The sequence below is a fragment of the Setaria italica genome, chromosome III (genome assembly GCF_000263155.2).
Source record: "Setaria italica strain Yugu1 chromosome III, Setaria_italica_v2.0, whole genome shotgun sequence".
Classification (NCBI taxonomy): domain Eukaryota; kingdom Viridiplantae; phylum Streptophyta; class Magnoliopsida; order Poales; family Poaceae; genus Setaria; species Setaria italica.
Window position 1 is genome coordinate 5,984,615 of NC_028452.1, and position 24,257 is coordinate 6,008,871.

Sequence of the window (24,257 nt, forward strand, 5' to 3'; positions counted from 1 at the left end):
GGGACAAACAGTATTGTTGACAAAATTGACTTAGGACTCCAAAGAAAAGGAAGCACATTTATTTTAATTTTCTCTCTATTATATTTAAATTGTACATAAGAAAAAAATTTAGATGATGGTGGAGCCCAAGTGGCATGGTTCAGCATGACCGAGAATTAGATCAAAATTTCATAGGACCACCTTCTTCAATGTAGGGTGGAATGCGATTCGAGTGCATCCAAGTTCATGATGAAAACAAACATTTATAAAAAAAAAAACTTAAAGCAATGAGTACCTAACGCTTATTTTTTTCAGAAATAAAATGATTGAATCCCAGTATAGAGTACGGCATGTAGACTGGAGCTACATTCACATATGCAAACTAACAACCCACTGATGTTACCCGAAAGAGGAATGAAATAGTACAAAATACTTTTCTCTTGCCAAACTGTAAGCATCAATGCGTTCAGTCACATAACAAACCATTTCGTCTCATACACATTTCTCTTTCTGATCTTTTACAGCGATGTGGTCGGCAGATAAGATGAATATACACGCACACAAAAATCTTGACATGGGCACTGTTGAGATGGGTGTTCCTTCTCCTTGACGCCGGCGCCAGAGCTTCGTAGGCCATCAGTTTCTGAACAGAAGAGTTTTGTAGTGTGCGCTTCTGCTACGGAAGCGACAGCTTTCAAGCTTTTGGTGACATCTGAATCCACTCACTGAATCTGAACGAAATTTTGAGAACCTCTGAAATCTGAATAGTTCTCCGCCTGCCAAACAAGCCGCCACGCCCACGGGACGAATTCTCTGAAGAACACAAGTGCCACTTGTACTGCTGCACTTGCTCTTACGGATGCAGACATACGTCTTTGCAAACTTGGACAACAACCATGCTGCAAGGAAGGCTGCTGATTGCCTTTGCTACAACGTACTGTGGCATGGTATCGTACAGAAGGCTGCTGATAGCTACAGAACTATGGAAGGACCTATGCAGATGGCTCATGCTTGATTGTTGTATCATGACATTTTGGAGACAGCCATAGACTGAATTGGTAATCTGGAGAATCCAAACCGATGCCTTCATGGCCATCAAACTCATCCAATCCAATCAACTCTTCGATCCGACTCTTTTTGTCCGCTAGTTTTTGGGTGTCGCGTGCTCCAGTCTCTTTAAGAGGTTGATCTGTCTGTAACTTTGGAGCGCTGACCCTTCTTGGGGCGCCAAGTTTCAAGTGAGGCGGCCTTCTTCTCTGACAGTTGCTTGGCACCTGGTGACTGGAGGGTGCAGACGCTTTTGTTGTCCTGCTCAACCTGGAGGGAACTGCTGGCGCCTTCTGAATCTTCGCTTGAGAGGAGGCTTTGGTTCCTTTTGTGCCTGAATTGGTAGTCCCTCTATGCAGTTCAGCGCTCTTCTTTGCTGAAGCAAGTTTGTTCTTATGGAGCCTCTGCAAGACTGGATTTAACTGACGAACTTCAGCATACCCAATATCCATTGTGTTTCTACGAGGCGACACACTGAGAAATTTGTCAAATTCAGGACTGTTGTAGCAAGTGCGCTCAAATGGCCAGAATATTGGCTCATCAGAGTCGTTAGCTTCTTTCCTTTGCGATGTTCCTGCACTAGAACTGGGAGGACCACATTGGAGGCTTCTGACTGCACTGAAAGAAGGACTGGGAAAGTCAGAATCGAGAATATCAAGAAACTGTTCCTTGCCTGGCAGCAAAGCAGAATCCTCTGCATCAAGATCTAAAGAAGAGACCCATATATCTGTTCTGTCAAGATCCTCAGACTGAGTATCTGACTGTACTGTGAATGGTGTACTTGGGGTACTGATTGTAGATGACTGCTCGCTGAAAGAGCTATCATATGAAGAATCACCACACTCCGAGTCTGAAAGGACAAAGGGAAAGCCATTCTTTTCAAGTCTCCATCTAATCGCCTCCTCCTCAGTTGCATCCCGCTTAAGACTCTTTAGTGGCAAATTAAGGATGGCTGATGAAACCTCCTTGTCAGGACAAGGAGAAGTTGCAATTTCCACCCTGTGCATGATGACATCATTGGAACTATACAATGATAACTGCATCAAGAACTGATTATGAAGTGAAGTTGCCTTCTTGTCAAGCTCAGAACCATCAAAATCATGGGTCCCCTCGCTGTCCTTCATTTTATGTCACCCTAAAAGATTGATTCGACCTAGCATTGACAGAAATAAGAACTGTTAGTGGGAAATCGGCAAACACTAGCAAAGCTATTGAGTTTTTCCAGGAAAACAATAAGAAAATGGTAGCACCTGCAGTCAAGACAAGGTATTGCAGACAAACCAGAAGGAAGATAAGCCAGAATCACACCTTACATATTGGATTGAAGTATCCATTAACATTGTGACATCGATGTTACACAAGCAATTAATATCGGCAAATCAAGTTGACAGGATCAAACTAATGTGTTCTGCTATGATAAATAAGTGACTCAAATGAAACAATCTTGACTTCACATCATACATGACGTAATTAATTTTTCATATTTCAGTATTCTGAAAAGTATCCCCACAGAATGTGTCACTGTATTTGTTATTCAAAGGCACTTTCTCACAATTGACCAGGATTTTATATCTGATCCACTTCCTAACACAACACTGCTTTTGCTAACCACTTCAGCTACATGTGGACTTTTATATATAAAGAAAAGGAACCTACTCCCATCTACGAAAGTGCCCTAATGTCCGGGTGTTGTTTTCGGTATATCACTAAACAAGTTCAGGTGCCCCAATAAGGGGGAAAATTCCATTTCTTTAGTGGTCAGATAAATTCTGGAAAAAGAACTACACCAAATAACCAATGGACCACTAAAATCAAACTGAGGCTCTAGTCAAGGAAACAGGCAGGCTTGTGTCATCAGTTCTCGCAGTACTTCAAGGAAACTAAGTCCATTCACATAATGACAGGCTTTCATAGTGATCTCAGAAATGGTCACTTGGTCAGAGTAGAGAAGGTGAGATAGTGATATGCAAAGAAATTTGCTTTCGTTTCAAACGTAAATATTGACATTATGACCGCCGCTCAGATTACACAATGATGCATTTGGACATGTGGAAATTTTATGCGGGGTTAAACTTTACTCCAGTGATGTTTTTAGGGGGAAATATATTAGGAAACGAGACCCCCAAAGTACTCTGTTCCTGATGCTAAATGAAAATTAAGAATTTCTGTTGTTGAAGTAAACTCACCCAGCAATCCCCAATAGTTTCAGAGTTACACCAGCATGCAGAAATCATTTACTTTATATAAAAGCTCGTGAAGATGAAGTGCTTTTTTCCGTGATAAACCAGTCTGCTTACTCCTAATCAAGCTAACAACTCTGCTCCTAACCAAGAACTCAACATGCAGAAAATTTCCCCCTGATTTCAGAATCCACGACACGGAGGTACGAAACCATACCCTTTCTAGCAATAGGGATACAGAAGGGAGACAACAGAGAAAGAACTGAAAGCTGAAAGAAAACCACTGCGAGGGCACTGTCTTCGAGGTTAAATTCGGGAAAAAAAAAGAAAGGAAGATGGGTGAAGTAAGCGACCGAAGATGTATACAGTTTGGCGGATGATTCTGAACTGAAAGAAGAAAGGGAGAGAGAAGAATTTCTACCTGAATCTGGCGCGCCTGGACGAGAAGCCGCCACACCCTTTTGCTCGGCTTCTTTCTCCCGCCGCCGCTCTCCCTCCGTCGAGGGCGGTTTTGAATGAACCCCCTCTGGTTTTGGTAGCGATTTCTTCTTGTTTGGACCTCGGATTCCTTAGGGTTGACATGTGGATCCTCAGAATTCAGGTGATTTTCTTTTTGTAACCGGCCAGGCAGGGGGTATTCGTGGTGCTCGTGTGAAACCGATCGCATCTGGGCCACCAAAATTATACAGCATATCTTTCTTTTCCTAAATGTTCTGTGATCACTTTCCATAAGTTATTGTTCTCTCCAATGCTTTCCATAAATTCTTGGCATTGTCGAAATGTTAAGGGGGCGCTGAGGTCTTATGCTCGGGTTTGACCATGTTTGCCGGGCTAGTCTAATAGGATATGCTACTTGCGTTAAGAATCTTGCAGAGATAGTATGGTTTAATCTCTACTATAAAAAAAAAAGCAAAGAGGACACAAAAATGCGGTCCGTCGTTAGGCCGTCGGACGATGTCCCTCGCTCCGGATATTTTGAGCCGTCCGCTTCCACTACCCTCCGCGCGGAGCCGTTCATCTGGAAATTCCGTGAGTTGCGGCGCACGCGCTTCCTCTTCCGTCTGTTTCCCTCCGCGCGGATCCATCCGCCGCCGCCACAACTCTCCCTCAGTCGCCCATCGCCATCCCACCCCTTCCTTTCCTCGCCTCTGCGCTGCCAGAAGCCGCAGCCGGCGCAGCCACTCCCTCCGTCGCCCGTCACCATCCACCGCCCCTCCCTTTCCTCACCTCCGCACCGCTAGAAGCCGCGGCCCCATCCTGAGTCGCCGCATCGCCGGCATCGCCGCAAGCGGCTCCGCCCCTCCCTGAGTCGCGGATCCATCCGCCGCCGCCACAACTCTCCCTCAGTCGCCCATCGCCATCCCGCCCCTCCCTTTCCTCGCCTCCGTGCCGCCAGAAGCCGCTGCTGCCGCCAACACTTCCTCCGTCGCCCGTCGCCATCCTGCCGTCGCCATCCACCGCCGCCCCTCCCTTTCCTCGCCTCCGCGCCGCCAGAAGCCGCAGCCGGCGCAACCACTCCCTCCGTCACCCGTCGCCATCCACCACCCCTCCCTTTCCTCACCTCCGCGCCACTAGAAGCCGCGGCCCCATCTTGAGTCGCCGCATCGCCGCAAGCGACTCCACCCCTCCCTGAGTCGCCGGCCGGATCTCCGCAGCACGCCAAATGCCTTTTGTACTTCTTCAGTTCGTCAGGTCTGATCACGGTACTTATTAGTTTCTTTGATTGTCGTGCATCTGAACTTTGTGTGACGTTCATGTTTTGTTTGCAGCAACTCTCAGTTGCCGCCCGCACGTCGTCTCCCTATCGCCGCATGTCCTGGTAAATCCTGTAGGCCAATCAAGGTGAGGCCATTCTCCTCTTCCATCCAGAACATGTGAATTCATTTGCCTTGTGTTCAAATGCAGAGGTTGTACACATATATTAGATGAGAGCCGCTTGATGACTCCGGTTAGCAGATCTTTTGGGCACCAGTTTGGGTATGAGTAATGCCTTTTCTCACATCGAGAATGTTTCATTTGATCATATCATTCTGTAGTTTAACTTCGCTAATATCAATACAGTAGCTGGTTGTTCATCAGCCCTAAAGCACACGCTGCATTAAACGCTTGCAGACAAGGTGCTCACACAAGAGTTTTTTCGATTTTAATCAATAATTTTGTGTTATTAATTTCGATTCTGCCTTGCCTTCCTGTCAAGAAAAGGCTTCATGATCATTTGAGTTACAACTACAAGTCATTTTTTTTGCTACTTTCAAAGGAGCAACTGATATAAATTGATGGTTTTATTATCCTTTAATAGGTACTGATTTGTCATGTGCAGGCTTCAGAAGAGCAACTGTTTTTGGTACAAGCTAGGAGCGTGAGGGGAAACTCAGCCTGTTCTTGATCATCTCATGTAAGAAGTTTGATTCTTGCTTTACATAAATGAGTAGCCGGACCTTACAAGACTGAATATCCTTTCACTATCATCATTGCTCTTTGTTTGATCCCACTTGTCTTGGTCTGACAATCGATTTTGTATTGTCTACTTAGTGCTTAGTGTCTAAATCAATTGCCACTGTTGATGTGTGTAGATATAGTTCAGAAACCAAAAATAAAATGCAGCTGCTATGGTCCAATTCTGAGTATACGCCCGACCCTTGGTCCCGGGGTCGGATGCGCCCGACCCCTTGAGGGTGGAACTCCGCCTCGCCCGACCCTTGGTCCCGGGGTCGGATGCGCCCGACCCCTTGAGGGTGGAACTCCGCCTCGCCTGACCCCGAGTGAAGCTCCGCCTCGCCCGATCCTGAGTCCTAGGGTCGGGAGTGTCCGACCCCTGAGCGGAACGTTGGAGTAGTCCGAGGCTATTTTTCAAAAAAACCCCTGACATTTCGTGATATCAACCCGCAGTCCAATTCTGAGTATACGCCCGACCCTTGGTCCCGGGGTCGGATGCGCCCGATGATAGAGTCGGAGTGCCCGATCTTTCGGTGAGTGGAGATAAATTCGACTTGGTGGAAGTAGACCCTCACGATCCGACTACGACGAGCGAACCCGAAGCGCCAATGCAATCGCTGAACCAACTCCCGATGGTTACCAACCTCGCCGGTGCGAGATCAGCCTGATCACGAAGATCGATTCCTGTCCGCAATCGAAGAACGAACAAGAACAAGAGGCGAGCAATCTAAATATCACTCGAAGGTGGAGTTCTGAATCAACAAGGACAGCGCGTATTTGCGCGTGTTCAAGAGTAGCTAAAGCTAGATGTAAAACAAAACTCAAGTCGTAAACAAAAAGGACTCGGACTAAATAAAGGGGGCGCAGCCCCTGGAGTCCCAAGGGGTCACGGCGCCCAACCCTAGGCGCCCCACCTGGGCTGCCCTGTTGGGCCATCTTCTTATTCCGATGGGCCTTCGTTCCTTAACAGCATGATGAAGTTTAATTCTCTCGCACGGGCTCGAGTGATTGGCCCAACTGGATGAGCAACTGTAGGCGCCTGAGGTGGAGGAGCAACTGGAGGCGCCTGAGGTGCTGCTGGTGTAGATGTACTCGTGGTGTCCTCATCCCCTTGAGGGTGGAACTCCACCTCGCCCGACCCTTGGTCCCGGGGTCGGATACGCCCGACCCCTTGAGGGTGGAACTCCGCCTCGGCCGACCCTTGGTCCCGGGGTCGGATGCTCCCGACCCCTTGGTCCCGGGGTCGGATGTGCCCAACCCCTTGAGGGTGGAACTCCGCCTCGCCCGACCCCGAGTGAAGCTCCGCCTCGCTCGACCCCGAGTCCTGGGGTCGGGAGTATCCGACCCCTGAGCGGAACGTTGGAGTAGTCCGAGGCGAAGAAGGCACGTATACAATGAACAAAAAGGTAGTTCAGAGAAGAAGAAAAGGGTACCAACAGTAGATGGCACGTATACGAAGAATATTGTATACAAGGAGGTTCTAACACCTTAGGCGAGGTAATATAATGATTATTCGTGCGTGTCTTACACTTTTCATTTATTTTTTTTAAAATACTTAACTCATCAATTTTATGTTTCTTTGGTCTTGGCGGTTGCTAGACTTGAGTGGCATTTTCACTGTGTTTTTCTGTGGTATTGTGATGCCACACTACACTTGGCATAATGTGACAAAGAGCTCAAGAGTGACAACCAAGTAATCATACTCACTCCATAATTTATTCCACCAGTAATGTTCATAGCAAGTTAAATAAAAAGATACCAATTGATTTTCTTTGGACTTTTTTATCTACTCAGGCATGCCTTTGCAACTTTGTCCTTCATTGCTGAGATTTTTCTTTTCATGTATGTTGGTATGGATGCGTTTGATATCGAAAAGAGGGAGTTTGCCGGTGACAGGTCAGTTTAATGCACTTTCTAAAACTGGCTGGTCCGCAACTTGTTCAGGTACTTTTATGTTAAGAGATGTTGACAACAATTCTAGGATTATCTTGCATTTCAAATTTGAATGCACTCAAATATCATATCGATTCTCTACTCAAATCATTTTAACACTTTATTTTTGCGTGATGGAAGGGTTACAGTTGGTCCTGATAAAGTAATAAACAACTTATTTACTTAATTCTACTGTGTGAAAACTTTGATTTCCACTGCAAACTCTGCAATGTTTTTGGGTCTAATGATGACATTTTGGGTATTGCATTAGATCAGGATATGTTTTGGATCCATTATTTGCCTCATAATGGTTAACCGTGTTCTGTGAAATGTTGCTGGGTCCAAACAGCAAGCACCAGTAAATAACAACATTTTTGTGAACTGTTGCAGATGTTCATCGGTGATGGAGCCAAGCTTGTTCGAGATGCTTTTCAGCTGGCCAAGGAGAAAGCCCTCTGCATCATATTTTATTGATGAAATTGATGCTATTGGAACAAAGCGTTTTTCATCTATCTTCTGGCGCACGAAGCGAATGCCTGTAGGACAAGACTACCAGGCATTGTAAAACATTTTTTTTGTGCATCACATGCAAAAAAATAGGATAGATGGGGTGGCATTTGGATGACCTGTTTTATATTTATTTCACGAATCCAATCTTGGATGATATACTTATTTCATATTTATACATGTTTTATATTTTTATTATCCTGTTGAATCCAATATTTTACAATATAAAAATTTTGTTGCCCGTAGCAACGCACGGGCACGATCACTTTTAAAAAAAAGATTTGAAGAGATTTCAGAGATGGACAGAGAAGCTGTTGCGTGTTTTGCTGGCCCAACTCATGTCCTCCTAAGACCCATTATTCGGTTCCGTTTTGGGCCATGGTCGCGTACCAGCAGCCTAAGCCGGCGACATCACAGCCCACTCGCTTGCCCCGATTCCTTACTTGGGCCAGTTTCATTTGTACCTGGATGAAGTCTTCCCACCAGTCGAGAAGCCTTTTCTCGCAGTCGCGCAGGCGCGCAGCCTGGGAGCTGCTAGGCGTCACTTGAGGCGACAAAATCGCTAACCAACGCCTCAAGACGACGCGGTCCACCAAACAGCCCATGAAGGCTGGACAACGCGCCACCGCTGCTTCCCCTCCTCCTCCACATAGCCCTCCTTCAACATCTCCGGCAGTTCCCACCACCACCTTAACCTGATGCTTGCCGTCACGCCCCCGCCTCCTCCACCACCCACCAACTATCCTCCACCACCCGAGACTGGCGGCACCCCGCCCTGCCCACAACCCATCGTTGCCGTCGATCCGCCGCCGCCTAAGGCCCTCCCTCTATAGCCGGGACTCATCAGAGACCCCACATCCCCAGCAGCACGAACTCGAAGCCCCTAACCCCAAACCCTAACCCTACCGGTAGCCACTCACCGGAGAACTCACACCCCGCCCCCGCCCAGTCCCTGCCCACCAGCTATCAAGATGCCACCCTCCCGATGCGATGGCAGCCCCACCACTACGCTGCCCCACAACCCACCTCCGCGCGCCGGGCTTCCCTGCTCCCCCATCCACCCCTTTTCTAAGGTCGGAATGGAGCTCCCCAATAACCCCGTGCCCAAATACCCTAACCTAGCGGCACGGCGGCGCCGGCTGCGAGCGGAGATCGAGCCAACGAGCAGAGGCGGAAGAATGCAGAGGAGGAGGTGTTGCTGACAAGCGGGATCCATATATATGCAACATATAGTTATCTGTCGCATATGCAACATATAGTATCCACGCGCAGCCTCGCGTACCCCGCCTGACCAACAACGCAAGCTTAAGCTACATCCTCAAGCACCACGTCGACACGGCGAAGATGACGTCGGTGAAGCTCCCGGCGAGCCTCCGCTGGCATGCAGCCTCCGCCGCGCATACACTCAGAGCAGCAGGTCCTCCTGGCAACGGCATCGGCGGAAGACGAGCTGTGCGTGCTCGTTGCCGAGAGGGAGAAAGATATTGGTTGCGCGGAGCAGTCGTCGTCTAGGTGGAAGACGCAGCCGCGGGCGGTGATAGAGAACGAGATGATCGTGTCCTTCACCAAGGTGAACGGGCTGATGGAGAAGAAGACGGGAGCAGCTCAATTGAAGTGGATTGCGTCATTTATGAAGTGAGTTTGTGTAAAACCGTGTGACTGCTCCCATATCTCTATTAATTATTTTGCTTTTTTCATGCACTACTTTCACCCGGCTGCGGCTTGTGCTGTGTTGAACGCTGGCTGCAGCAACAGCAGCGCTGCAGCTGTGCAGCCAGCACTATGGGTCAAAGTTGAAGGATGGCGACTCGACACTTGGACAGCCGGCCGGCGGGCGGCGGCAGCTAACAATCTCGATTGGTAACTAGGAAAAAAAATCTAGTACAAGTCCTTAGGCGGCAAGAGCTGCCAGGCGAGTCCAGACCTTGTTTGCAGAAAACAAGTTCTGCTAAAAACGCCGAGGAGCGGTTTTCTGGTTTTGTGGAGGTCAGGTTTTTCTCGTTTGCGAGTTATGTTGGGAGATCCAAACACGATTTTAGGGGTAGTTACCATAAAATAGGTTTCGCGGAAACTAGTTTTCATAAAACTACAGATCCATCCAAACAACAACTCCTCTTGCGTGGGCTAGGGCGGTTTGTCTTTGTCACGGGCGGCGGCGGCGACGTCCGATGGGAACGGAAAAGGGATCGCCGTCGCTTTCGTGCGACCTCCTTCGCGAGGTGCTCGCGCGCTGAGACCACGAGACCCTCGTCCGCTGCGCCGCCAGCAGCAAGCTGCTCTGCCGCTGCATGCTGGAGCTGGACGACCCGGCCTTCCTCTGCCGCCGCGCCGCCGGCTTCGCCCCGTCCCTCCTCCTCGGCGTCTTCGACTCCCCGCGCGCCACGGGGACGCGCTTCGTGGAATCCCCTGCGCCAACCGTCATCCCCCGCGAGCCGATCCGCTCCTTCCTGTCGGACAACGCCGACCTACTCAGATGCTTCGAGGAGCCCGTCGCCTGCCACGGCGGCCTCCTTGTCCTCCGGCGGTACCGGTGTTCTACCGAACGCGGCGCCGTCGATCTGTGCGCCTGCAACCCCATGACCGGCCACCGCTGCTTCCTCCCGTCGCCTGAGGTCTACGCCTCAGCAGCCGCCATCCTCATCGGCGAGAACGCCGCGGGGAATGGCAGCCCCTTCCAGCTGCTCGCCGTTGACCAGGTCTATGAGAATTGGGGACATACCATGGTTTACCATGTAAGAAGCCAGCTCTTCTCGTCACCAGGACCTTTCCCGGCGACCTCGCCGGGCGGCACATGGGGGCCCGTCAGCAGAATTGCTCCCGGCGGCCCTGCCAATAGCTTCATGCCTGGAGAGTTCTCCGTTGGTCATCAACCGCGTTGCATACTGGATGAACACAAGCTCCCTGGCGTGTCCTGGTTACAATGCCTTCGCACTTGATGTCGATGGGGGATGCGCAGAGCTGATTAAGGGGCCAAGAGAGCTCGAAGGTCCACGTGATGGACCAAATGATGTCTTGCTGGCGTTGACACCAGACCGGAGGCTGAGCTTTGTCGTCCTTGAGGAGCTAGTGATATCCATGTTTGTGTTGTTGTCAGAGAGGTCCCGGAGCTGGGAACGGCGTGCGGTGGTGGTCCGGGAGGGGATCCTTGCGCCGCCTCACTGGATGCGCCTAGATTGCTTCGGCGAGAGGAGTGGCACTGTGGTCATTTGTATGGGCTGCCAGCCCGGGCGGCTTCTGCTCAACCTTGAGACGAAGGAGGTGATGCACATGTCGCCGGAGCCAAAGGAGGAGAGCCTGGAGGGGCGGTGTCACCTCTATGAGATGGACCTTCCTCTCCTCACTGTAGCCCTCCTGAAATCCCCAAATTCATGTGCTGCTTCAAGTAAATTGTCGATAAAGTTTGGCCAGGTGCTGGCAACTATTGATGATACAGCTAGTGCTGATGTTATGCCTCGCAAGATTTTCATAGGAGCTAATCTGCTTAAGGGGGAAAAGTGTATTTTTGTATTGTAAAAGTGTGACATTCATGTTTCATGTTTCATTTGGTGAAAATCAACTCCTTAACTAATTAAATCGGTGCATTTATCATCCTCACTTTAGTTTAATAGTGATTTAGTTGCATCTAATGGTGGTTTATGTCACATAATCATCTGAATTAGAATTTAAATAATTCATGCCTAGCGTGTAATATGCTAGTCGAAGATATAAAATTAAAAAAATAAATAAATCCTCTAAATTGCTTATCCTATAAAAAAATTTCAGAAAATTTAATGGAATTGATTCTCACCGAACTATTAGCAATTGATTCAACATTAGATATTGCTAAACATTTGATGTTGCTAATCAGTATTAGTAAGATGATATATTACGCCATGGCGTAGACCGATGTTATATGACTCTAAACCATTATATTAAACTAAGGTGGGATGATAAATGCACCGATTTAATTAGTTAAGAGGTTGATTTGTACCAAGGACGAATGTCACACTTTTGTAATAATTGAGGGATGAAAAATACACTTTTTGTCAATAGGTGAAGCCAAGAAATTTAATTTATGTCGGCTCCATGCAACTTGGAATTATCAATTTGGCTTAAGTTATAGTGAGTCCTAAATTGGGTTCACCTCGCATTGTATTAAGAATCAGTTTGCTTGATTTTTTTTCAAGTAGTTCTATGCTCTTTCTTTTCTGTAGCTCTCACGTGAGTTTTACTTGTGCTGAGTACAAAATTATCCTGCATAATGTTAATGGTATACCCTTGTGTTGGTCTGTTGGACCTCATGGTCTGGCCATTGACGTAAGGACCGGCACATGTAATTTTTAACTTTTGGAATTTAATAAAATTTGTTAGAAATTAAATGCATGTGTCTAAAGATTTTAAGGTTGTATTTAATTTTTCTCTTTTTCAAAAAAAATTAATGAACCATAGGAGTTCATTGTTGCATTCCTACTCGTGCATTATTTTTAGTTGCTTGAATTTAAATTTGTGTTTGAATTCATTTGTTTGACTCTTTTAAACAAATAGGAAACCCCTCTTCTTTTCCCTCCCTCTCTTTTCTCCCTTTCGGCCCGTCTCTGTTCCGGCCTAGCCGCGCAGTAGCCTAGTGCTAGCCCGCCTCCACCTCGGCCCACCTTTGCGCCGCACCTGCCGCCTCCCGATGATAGGCAGGGCCCGCCTGTCATCTTTCTCCTCCGGCCTCCCGCACGCCCGACTTGACCGGGACTCGGGTTCAAGTCCGAGCCGGCCGCGCCATCCCGCGCCTTGGGCCCGCATGCCTAGGTCCACTTTCCCTGGCTATAAAAGTAGCCGCCGCCATACCCCGAGACCTCATCAAACTTAGCGCCCCGCCTCGAGCTCTCCAGCGCCGCGACCCTAGCCCGAGTGCACGCGTCGTCCACCGCCGTTGATCTCCGTCGTTGTCACCCTTCCATCACCAAGGTCACCATCCGGAGCACCACAAGGAGGTGAGGAGGCTGCTCGTGGAGTTCCCGTGCTCTCCCGTGGCTTCCTCTGCGCGGACGAGCTCACCAGAGTTGCGCCCTCGCTGTCGTGCCGCCTCGCCGAGCCGCGCGACGTCACCGCCGCACTATCCACCATGATGACACCCTAGACGTGTTCGCCGTGCACCCCTCTTTCTCCTGGTCTAGATCCCATTGAGAATCGTGGCCGGATGCTCGATTTCGAGCGAGTTCCAGCACATCGCCGCCGCTCGAGTCCTAGGCGTTCGCAGCCGTTAGATCTAGATCTGACGGTCCGGTTCAGATCTGACCCGGTCAATACCAGTCAAACCCCGCGCCGCACTGTGCGTTTTGCTAAAGAGTCCCTAGGTTTTGTGATTTTTGCATCCGAGGCCCATCGCAATTCAAAAGTAATTAGATCTAGGTCCTTTTTCTTCTGTTTAAGCCCCTAAGCTTTTGCAAATTAGTGCCCATCGTCCCAGCCTTGCTCTTTTGCGTGTTAAACCTTCGATTTATATGCGTATTGATATTTTAGCCCTCGGTTTCTTCAAGTTTAGCCCCTAGAAGTTTAGTTTTCTTGCAGATTAGCCCTTACACCTTGTTTAGTTCATATCTTTAGCGTTTTAGATCTGTTTTTAGCGTTTCTTGCGTCTATGAGTTCATCTTAACGCATAGATTAGTTTTATGATCTTATTTTTCTCTGTTGCTAATGTTTTGTGTACTGTTTTATTATTTTATTCCCTTATTTGCTTTGTATGTGCTTGTGTGATGCGTATAGAAGGACTGCAGTTCGAAGATTTCAACGGTCAAGGATTTGAAGACTACGAGTAACCGAAGCAAGTTCAAGAAGGCAAGTCGTGTCTTTGATCACCATTTGATCCTATGAAATCTTTACTTTCATGTTCAAAACACATATGCTATGCACGTTAAGTTCCTAAACATGATGGGTCCTATTTAAGGTATCCTAGTTTTATCCCTATACTTTGATCAACCCAGGGTAGTTCATGCTTAGTTGCTCAACTTGGTTATGGTGGTATTAATGAACTTAATGATTAAACTTGTTTTATTTATGCTATACCTTTCACTAATACAAGTTCACCATTCTTAATTGGAACATGGAGCGACCACCCAGGAAAACAGTACAACCACAATAACTATATGGCTCTGGTCTTGACTAATTAATTAGAGACTCTAATTTGAAGTGGTCTTAACGAAAAGGCAAGAGGGACGGTGGCAAATGAGGTATAACCTGGCCCTCAGACTGATCTACTCTATGGTAGCTTTGCAGTCTTGAGAGAGGTTTATGCTCTGCTACTGATCTGAAAATCTTAGCAGGCTACTTCTTATTGGGGAATCTTTGTAAAGACCTTGTAGCGTCCCTATGCAATCACACCTCGGAAGTGTGATATTGTGCCTGGCCCGCACATTATGGCTGGGTCTAAAGTTCTTTTGAAATTTTATGCGACTTGTGGGTAAAGATGTGCAACCTTTGCAGAGTGTAAAACTGATTGATCAGCCGTGCTCACAGTCAAGAGGGGTCTAGACCCTCACATGATTAAATTATCGGAAGTTGAATTAAATTTTTGTTATTTATTTCTGTTATCTTTATTTATGTTCATGTTTAATGTGGGTGGTATAAACTTATACTTAGTAGATGCTAATAAAACTTGACCAACCAATTAAAATGCTGAATTGCTATTAAACCATAGGCTATCCTTGAATGGCCTTACACTACACATTCCTCACGCTTGCGGAGTACCAACCATAAGTATACTCACCCTTGCTAAAACCGCTGCTCAGAACAAATCCGCATTGAGGAGGTTCTTTAAGATTGGGAGGAGTTCTAAGCATACGTGTTCCCCCAGTCGACTGCCTGTAGAGTCGGCGTTTTCGTTGAAGATCTGCTGCGATAATAAATACGCTTTTTGCTATTCGATTTAAAAGACTATCAGTCATGTAATAATGTGGCAGAACCGCCCAAATTAACTTGACTAAAATGCACTGAAGTCGTCTGACATGCGATCATGCACTTTAAGCGAGTCAACTTGGTCGACCATCGGATTTCATCCGATAAACCACTTACACAGGATCGAGAAGCATTGCTCACACGAAGGTGAGTAGCACAGAGGTTACAACATTCCCATCACATTAACATAGTTCGATATTTATTACATCAGAGTTTTTGAAATTCAAACAAGTTTGCAAGGTTCAACCAGACGAAGTGAAACAAGCGGAAGCTAAACATCGATACACGATATCATGACGAAGCCGACCATGATATCAATAATCCCTGCCCTCGCCGTCCGAAGAGGGATCCCACTCGACTGACCAGCCCGGAGGGAGCTGGGTTGGCCAAGTAGTGCCAGCAGCCATACTATTGACATCACCTGAAAAGTTAAGCCACAACAAGGCTGAGCAACTAATACTCAGCAAGACTGACCTGTCCGGTGATAAATACTGTCACCAACTTCTAAACATGCAAGGCCTTTTTGGCTTTGGGTTTGTTTTGCCAAAAGCACCTATAGTCGGTCCTTACTTTCATTATTTTAGCTCGAGTTCTATGTTCATGAACCAGTCTAGATTAGCAACTTGTACTAAACAATCATAGTTTCCCAAGCAATTGAAGAACAAACATTCGGATTAATATCCTCATCATGTTCCATCTTTACTCAGTGCAGAATAGTGATCAAGCAGTTCCAAACTGCGAGAGGCAGACGAATCGATTCGAATTTCTTAACCATGCATGGCGAACCTAATCTCACGACATTCGTGTACCACGAAGGGTCGCTTCATTTGCCAGCCGTCCCCGTCGATCCCGTAGGTACGTGTCAGATCCAACTTCTTTTGGCATGCAATGCTCCATAATCCTAGCCTCTGCCGTACTATGATCGCACTTGCACCCACATGTGCACCATGGGAACGACGTTCCAAGGATAGCTGGAGGGTATGCCACGCTATAGTTCAATCAGGTACTAGGTTTCCCCATCCCATACTAGGTATGGGATTAGTACTTTCAAACACTTGATCACGAACGCCGACACGTTTCGACCTTAGCAAGTTCATTGTTAGTCAGACGGGGCAAACCACCACATCGGAACCATTCCCTGTCCCGTCCGTCATCCTCATAGTTGTAGCATGAGTAAGAAAACAACTCCTATAACTCGCGAGTGACAGGCAATCACTCGACTTTTACCGAGTCTTATTTAGCATTGCATCTACTCGACCTTAGTAACTAGTGATCAAAACAAGGTACTAAGTTCATGCATCTACGGTTTCAGTCAACTCCTACAACGTAAATGCACAATCATAAGCATCAACATATTGCATAATTTAAAATAGGGAAACATGTACCGGGGCTTGCCTTCAGGAAGGGTTAACAGTTCTTCGAGGTCTTGATCTGGCTCGGGCTCTCCTTCCAAGTGATGAAGCTCCGCGGCGGGTTCTTCCTCCGGTGCGGGGTGGAGCTTGTAGGTTCCGTCAGCAAGATTTGCTTCTACACGACATGCACATGTAGGAGTTTAGATTCAACTAGGCGCGGACACGAACGATGCACGATATGGATTACGGTAGAAAGGAAGTTGCCTATAGGCCACAATCACCCACACAATGTTTTTAACTTCTCTTAACTTCACAAAGGAAGGTGAGGTCGGGTTTAAACTTGCGGTTGACTTTGATGGTGACTGTGTACACATTTAGATTCTTGCAACTTAGAGTTTGCACAAAGAGAGAGGGAGGTTGTGTTTGGGGTGGGTCAAGTGCATTAGGAGAGTTATTTACTTCTGAAAGTTTTTACGTACCTTTTCCCCAAAATTTCTTATTTTTCCCAGCTCTGGATTAATACTTATGCAAAAAATAAGATTTAACTCTAGATTTCAAATGTAAAGCTAAAACAGTAACTTTAAGTTCTTCTCCAGGATCCTAAACATTTCTCTGAGCTTCAGCTCACAGAAACATTCACTACAGAGTTGGATTTACCTATTTTGCATTTTTCTTCTATTTACTATGATTTAAAAGGCCTAAACAAGGAATAAAACCGTAAGATATTATTTACAACAGTAACATGAGCAAACTTATTTTGTAAGAAACTAGACAGAACAAGGATTCCAACAAAAGTGATTTGGTATTTTTCTGATTTTTCCTCGATTTAAGATGTAACTTCCAAGTTCCTGTCGATTTAAAACGAGTTAAAAGAGTCGGATCGGGGAAAACTTACGATCTAACCCTTAGACTTAAGGAAAAACTGTATCGGGATCCTCAGATTTAACATAGAGAAGTCCCCGGAATTTAACACAGATACCCTCGGTCAAAAGAAAAGACTCAACCGAGCCCTCGGGCGAGGCGGACAACACTCGAGCGAGGTGGACAAGGTCTGGTCACTTTCGCGGACAAATCAGGGTCGGGGAGAGCTGGAAAGGGGTCGACAGCTCACCTCCGGCCCTACGGACGAGGTCTCGAGGTCGGGAAGAAACAAGCCGGGGCGGAACGAGGAACAACGGCGGCTCGGGTAGTGTAACATCCGCAAAAATCACCAACTTAAATCACCCGTTAAAAATTGTTTTCAAAATCTTGTTACCGTTGAGCTCTCGAAAATCCAAAATCTTCCCGGCGGTTTCGCTGTCCTGGCACCCAAAGCCAACAGCCATCATTTTATCCTCTCCTGTAATTTTCGCCGCGTGCCGGTCGACAAACCGCCGCGCGTGCTCCGACCGCGTTCCGCAATCGCCGCCGGTTCTCCCTTTCTTTTTCTCTTTTTCCCTCCCATTTCTTTTTCCCTTTTTCCCTTTTCTTTTTCTCCTTCTCTTTCTTCCTTTCTTCTTCTTCTTCTTCCTTCTTCCTTCTTCTTCTTTCTTCCTCCTCTCTTCTTCATGGCGCCTAGCGCCACCTCCTTGCCACCCCTCCTCAGCGCCATTACTCCCCTGCCCTCCTGGCACCCAACCCCCGACCCTCGACGCCCGGCCCCACCTGCGCCCGGTCCCCGCCGGCCCCGGTCTCCACCGTGCCCGAACGGCGCGCCGGCGCCCGACCCCCCTGCACACCGGCAGCACGCCCGGCGCTGCCCCATCGCGGCCGGGGCTCATCTGCCCGGCCCCACCTCCGGCCCCTCCTGCGCCGCTCGCCCCCCCTCCGGCGTCCCCTACCGTGGCGCCATCGGCCGTGCCTGCCTCCCACGGCGCCACCCCGTCCAGGCCCCACCGACGGCGCCCTTTCCTGTCGCCTATAAAAGCCATCGGCCTTGCCTCATCGCCCCACCACCGCACCACCGAGCAACTGCCTCCCCCCTGCGCTTCACGCCGCCGCCAGTAGTGCTGCTCTCCCGTGAACCGCCGCCTCTTTGCCCACTACCGGCCGCCCTCCCTCCCAACTCCAAATCCCCAAGGTAAGGGGCAAAACGGAGCCCCCACGGCCTCCTTTACTCTCTCCCACCGCCTCCCCTCGCCGCTGGCGAGCCTAGGCCGGCCGCCCCTTCCCCCAACTGGCCTGTACCGTACGGTATAGAGGAAGAAGAAAGACACCTCCTTTTCGATCTAACCCCCTGCTAGTCCATATTCACAAACAAGGCCTTCCACTACTCTCAAGAATTTCTCGCAGATGTGCCCCTCCACCACTCGAAAATATTTACAAATAGGCCCCTGGTTTATCGCAGATCAGTCCTAAACCTTCTTTTAAGCCCCTAATACTCCGTTAACTCATCATTTTATGCGCCAAACTTCCTCCAATTAATCCCAAATTCGACCACGTCATCCTCCAGTATACTTCCGCCGAGATATATCCAAATTTCATGAAAATACTCATCCCACCTATTTTCCGTTCGCATTCTCTGTTCGGAGCTCAACTGGTAAAATCCTATTTTCTTTTTATTTATTGTGTGCTCGTTTGTGTGTGCCGTAGATCACGGAGTACCCGAGGAGGAGCACGAGGAGGAGTTTGACCATGAGCCCGAGCTCAAGGACCAGCACCGCGAGCAGGAATTCCCATAAGGCTTTGAGGACGGCAAGTCCAATCTCACCCTTTGATGCATATTTGTTCCTAGTTTTTCAAACACAACCTATTGGCCTATTTTATAAAAGTGCATATTATTTTATTGCAAGACATGGTTGGATAGCCACTCTTGATTGTTATGAACATTCCTTGTTGTCCTATAATTATCTCTAAATATGACTTGCTCTGTTTGGATGATAATTACTGCTAGAATGCTTAGGACCTTGTTACTCAAATTCAATCATGACTACAATGGTTTATTTAGAGAATAAATGTGTGAGTGTTTTCAAATGAGAAAATGGGTTTTCGGGTATAAAGGCAAGAAATGCTTAGATGAGATGGATGGGTGTTTCTTGTGTGAAATGCCAGAATGTGGGCTCGTACCTTGGTGGCTGAGCAAGGTTGGGAGATATCCATCTTATCATGGTTAAGGACTAAGTTGATGTGTCATCTTGCCTAACCTAATCTTCGTGCAACCACTCGACCGTTGTGTGGGCAACGGCTTAGCATAAATCCCACTAGCTAAACTGTTAGTCTTCGGGTAAGCTAGTGAGCAACGGGAGCCCATGGAAAAGGAGTAAGATATTTGTGACTTAGGTCCCGATTAAGACCTCGTTGGTAGGTCATTAACCCCTTGGTCGCTTCCGTGTGGACTAATCGGTCTTAGCTAAGGTGGGTAATGGCTTTGTTAGGATCCGCACAGGCACTAAGGTGATCGTGCTGCGGTACCCTACTTGTGGAAAAAGTGTGCAACCTCTGCAGAGTTAAAACCTATCTGGGTAGCCGTGTCCACGGCATTGGACGAGTTACGGCTTGGTCACATAACTAGCACTTGGAGATGGATGGTTTTTATGGCGTGTGTTGGATTTTGGAAGTGTTCGGCAGTTGTGTCGTGGGCTATGGCGGACGGGGAGTCCGATAGCAATAAAATTTGGATACTTTGTGTAGGATCAACCCCACTTAATGTTTCGGTTACTAAAGGAAAAGCTTTGCGAAAACTCTTTTGAAAATGAACCCATGCATGTGTTGAAAATCTAGCTTTATTGCAAATAAACCTTAGCCTTATTCTTGATATATCCTGTGTATATTCTTGATTGTATTCCCCTCCGTGGATGGGGTTGGACTTGTTGAGTACTTTTGTACTCACCCTTGTTTCGCTGCTACAGAGGAAGACTCGGACTTCATCGCCGAGGAGTTTGAGTAGGAGGTTGTGTCCGCACCCAATGCTGCCTGGGGTGATGGCCTTCGCAACATGCTGCTGCTGCTGCTGCTGCTGCCGTGTAGTCCCGAGTGGTGTCTTTTGGTAGTCGCTTGGCTCGCCGTTGTTATTTATTTGCTTATTATCACGGCGTGGCTTTCACGCCCACTCCCTCAGGAGTTGTACGGTATTTGAACCATCTGTAAAATAAATGTGTTATCAGCCTCCTAGGACTGATATTTGTATCACATTTAGTCTCTACTGATGTGGGGACGCTTCAGGTAGGCGTCGCGGAAACTGACAGGGGCCTCAGAGGCTCCTTGAGCAGGTTAGTGAGCTCTAGGCGACCAAGGCAAAGCTGACGGTAAAGGAGTCGCTGCGCGGGGCTGGCCGGAGTGGCAGCTCCAAGTGCGGTGGAGAAAAATAGAGCAGGTAGTGCGGCAAAGGCGGTGGTGTGGTGAAGGGAACTCCGGTAAGAGGCTTCGGTACCTTTTTATAGAGGCACGGAAGTGTTCGAAGGAAGGAAACGAGCTCGAGCGAGCGAGAGGATAAGATCGAGGGAGAAGGAAGTGCTCTGTCACGGCGGCAATTGGTCGGCGCCTCCATTGGCCGGAGAAGCGGAGTTCCGGGGACAGGATCCTCTGTGCATTGGGCAAAGGAGATAGCGTCGAGCAAGCGCGGTTTTGCCGGGCGGGAGGATTGGCAAGGCCGGGCGTGCATCTGGTCACATCAAGCGCCGGATTGGGGGCGGCGGCACAGCCGGTACCCGGCGGTGGCGTGGCGTGCGAGGGGGAGGAAGGCGCGGGCGCCGGTTGGGCGGAGCGGCTCGTGCACAGGGGGAGGGGAGCAGCCTCAGCGGCGATTGGCCAGCACAGCGCTCGCCCCGTCTTGTCGTGGGCGCGGGTAGGGCGACGGCGAGCTCACCGGTGGATGGAGACCACGCGGCGGGCGACGCGCAAGCGAACATGCCCGGACGCGCTAGCGTCGAGGCAACCTCAGGCAGAAAACCCGACCGACTTTGGGGACCCTCCACTCATGATTTTCAAACTAAACGTTCAAAAGACCCTTAAACAAACTTGTAGTACTGCGGTCGTAGTTCAACTTTATTAAAAGTGTTTGCTTAGATTTTGAAAGGATTTGGAGAAAACTTGAGCCAAGATTTGCCAAAAACCAGAGTTTTCGGACTTAGGCATTTCAGCCAAGTTGGTGAAAATTTCAGGAGTTTGGCTGTCCTTGACTCGACTTTAGGGCAGTTTCTGGTTTAAAAAAGACCAAGGTGTTATTGAAGGAGTTGCTCTTCAGTCTTAGGACTTCAACTTCTATTAAGGGCTTTTCTCGAGTTTAGTTAAAAAACTTGGAGGAACACCCCCGCCAAGAGGCGCACTCTGGACGGTTTTCCAGACTTAGAGTTGGAATGCCCAGAGGGCTGAGTTGACTATTTTACCCAACTTTGACCAAGGTTTTGAGCAGGTTCGGTTACGATTTAGACCTGGGTCAGTGTAACAAAGTTGGGAACACACTCAAGGGACTACAACTTTTATTAAAGGTCTGACTTGAGGTTAGGTATGAATTTGTGAGATAACAGGTTGTAAAGTCGAAGAAAAACTTGAATTCCAGGACTTAGGTTGTTTGTAGGGGTCTATAATATTCCTGTTTTGATTCTTGTTTTTGACCTGCTCCCACTCCGAATTAGCCAAAGTGTCTTTAACAAAAGTTGTTTGAAATTAAAAGTTTTACAACTCTTAATTGGGCAAAAATTTACGTTTGCACATAAAATCTTTAAGTTTTATATTTAACTCCAAAAAGAGCTTCTTAGGGTCAAAAAGGACATTTCACCTCTTTTGCTTAGTAACTAATGACTTGTTTAAGTTTAATTACACCTAATTAAGGTAGAGTTGTTACAAATAATGATATACTCTCTTTACGATTATGGCACTGTCCTTGATATTACTGAAGTCGTGGCATGTGTGTAATGTGATCTTGGCACACATATGATTCATGCATCTGGTTTTACCTTTAAAATTGGATGTGACACGTGGCATGTTCCTGAGCCAGCACCAGGCTGCTGCTCGCTCGTTCTGCGAATGTTTGCAGCATCACTATACTCCAGGTACAATCTAATGAAATAAGCTTCTGCGCAAAAGAAAGAACATCAACATTACTGCCATTTCTCATTTATTAATTTTGACAGAAATCTGTTGCACAAATTACTAAAACTTTATTCTCTCAACGAAGACATGCAGATCGAAATCTGTATTGATTGGCTCCCATATGACTTGGGTCCAAATTGAAAAAAATAAAATGAATCAGAAAATTTTAGTAAAGGTTGGAACCCAAGACGACACATCCTCCTCGTAGGGGTAGGTTCCTCTGGAGGCTATTGTCGACGAACACTTTATGATATCCTTGGACTGGAGATCCAGAAAAAACATGCTGGAATCAGGCGCTGTGACGAGCACGATGCCACTCCTCTCGGCGAACCACTCCAACCGCACGCTCCCTGGCCTCCCCTTCATCACCCCGCAATCCTTGACGAACTGCGGCCGCTTGCTCCACTTCCCTGTTCGCTCCGACTGCGCCCAACCGGATATCATGTCATTGTTGGCAACGAGCACGATCAGGCTCCTGCCCGACGACGACGTCGCCAGGAGGATCTGCTCCGTCCTGTCTTCAAGAAACCTGCACGCACGATGGAAGCTCTTGGGGAGCTCTGTGAAGGTCACCCTTGCTGCTTTGACGTGGAGCTTGAGGACGTAGTACGTCCTGTCCAGGTGGTACAAGCAGTGCACGGTGTCTCCAACGACCACGGAATTCCCTGGGCGTTGCAGCATCTCGTCCCCGTACATGATCAGAGGACTCGAGCTTCTTATCCGAGGGGCCCATGTGCCTTGCTTCGATGAGAATGCATGGATCTGCAGAGAACGCCACCTGCCCGGCGGTTTCACGAAGCATGCCTTGAGCACTTGGAAAGGCCGGCCGACGCCGCCGCCTTCTTCGCCGTCGCCGACGAGCAGGACGTACTGGCCATTATCTAACCTTGGTCCCAGAGGTAGGGCTTGGCTACGGCCGGTGGCGGGGCGGTACACGCATAGCTTCTCGTCAGTCCCCCAGCCGCCACAGCCTGAGATGAGGATGAGGCCGTCACGCGCCGCCGCAGCCTGCCAGAACCAGACGGCGGTCTCTCCATCTGCGGCTGGGGGGAAGCACGCTGCTGCGCTGACCAGCCTGGTGACGTGCGCCGTGGTGTTGTCGACCAGCCTCAGCCTCCCGTCGTACCTGTCGACCTGCAGGCGGCCGCGCAGGAGGGAGGGCACGAACCGTCCGGCGCGGCGGAGGTGGAGGCGGCGGCGGAAGGCCGGGTCGGCGATGTGGCGGTGGAGCTCCTTGGACGTGGCGGTGCAGCGCACGAGGGTGGCTGGGTCGGATTGCGCCGCTATCTCGAGGAGAAGGTCGAGCGGAAGCCACGCGTGCTTGCACCTCCTTGGTCGTTGCCGCGGCCGGGGGAGGATGGAGGCGCCTGCCATGGTTCGATTCATCACAAGCTGTGGATCGGTGGGGAATCTTGTAGTTTGGCGGTGTTTCTTGTTAGCCTTGTGTTAGGTTTGTTGGGAAGAACTTATAAAAAGCTTGACCGGATTCCAGTTAGTACATAATGGGAACTTAAATATCCCTTTGCCACGGTATGCGCGTCTCTGAAGATGTTAACTCAAACTCTCAAAGTAATCTATACCTAATATTAAAGAGAGGATGTTTCTTCCAACCGTCATGATCATTTTGCAAAAAACCCCCCTCAAGTTTATGGTAATCAACCCACAGTCCTGTGTAGGGCACTTGTCGTTTTTGCTAAGAAGTCCCTAGGGCATCCATCCGTCCGTGTCCTATCCTTATCCCTTCCGTGAGTTCCTTCCTCTCCCAGTCGCACCACCGCCGGCTTCCTCTTTTCCACCGCCATCTCCCTCCCTTCCCCTCTCGCGATGCAAAGCGGGTTCTGTGAGGTCTTCTCCTAGTCACACGAGGACACCGCGGCATGGTCTGCATGCT

At 48.5% G+C, this 24,257-nt stretch overlaps 1 protein-coding gene and 1 long non-coding RNA gene across 2 annotated transcripts; one reads left to right on the forward strand and one right to left on the reverse strand.

The window, feature by feature from the left end:
- Positions 1 to 454: 454 nt before the first annotated feature.
- Positions 455 to 3,825, reverse strand: LOC101759029. Its single transcript, XM_004960686.3, has 2 exons — positions 3,628 to 3,825; positions 455 to 2,179 (listed from the first exon to the last, which is right to left on the reverse strand). The coding sequence occupies exon 2, from the start codon at positions 2,148 to 2,150 to the stop codon at positions 972 to 974; it is 1,179 nt and encodes a 392-aa protein (XP_004960743.1). The 5' UTR covers positions 2,151 to 2,179; positions 3,628 to 3,825; the 3' UTR covers positions 455 to 971.
- Positions 3,826 to 4,993: 1,168 nt separating this feature from the next.
- On the forward strand, positions 4,994 to 5,649 carry LOC111256595. Its single transcript, XR_002676644.1, has 3 exons — positions 4,994 to 5,025; positions 5,112 to 5,183; positions 5,527 to 5,649. It is a non-coding gene; the product is annotated as an uncharacterized LOC111256595 (long non-coding RNA).
- The last annotated feature ends 18,608 nt before the right edge of the window (positions 5,650 to 24,257 follow it).

What these genes read in the sequence shown, in the direction of transcription:
- LOC101759029 (XM_004960686.3), bottom strand. Translation starts at nt 2,150, where the DNA reads ATGAAGGACAGCGAGGGGACCCATGATTTTGATGGTTCTGAGCTTGAC.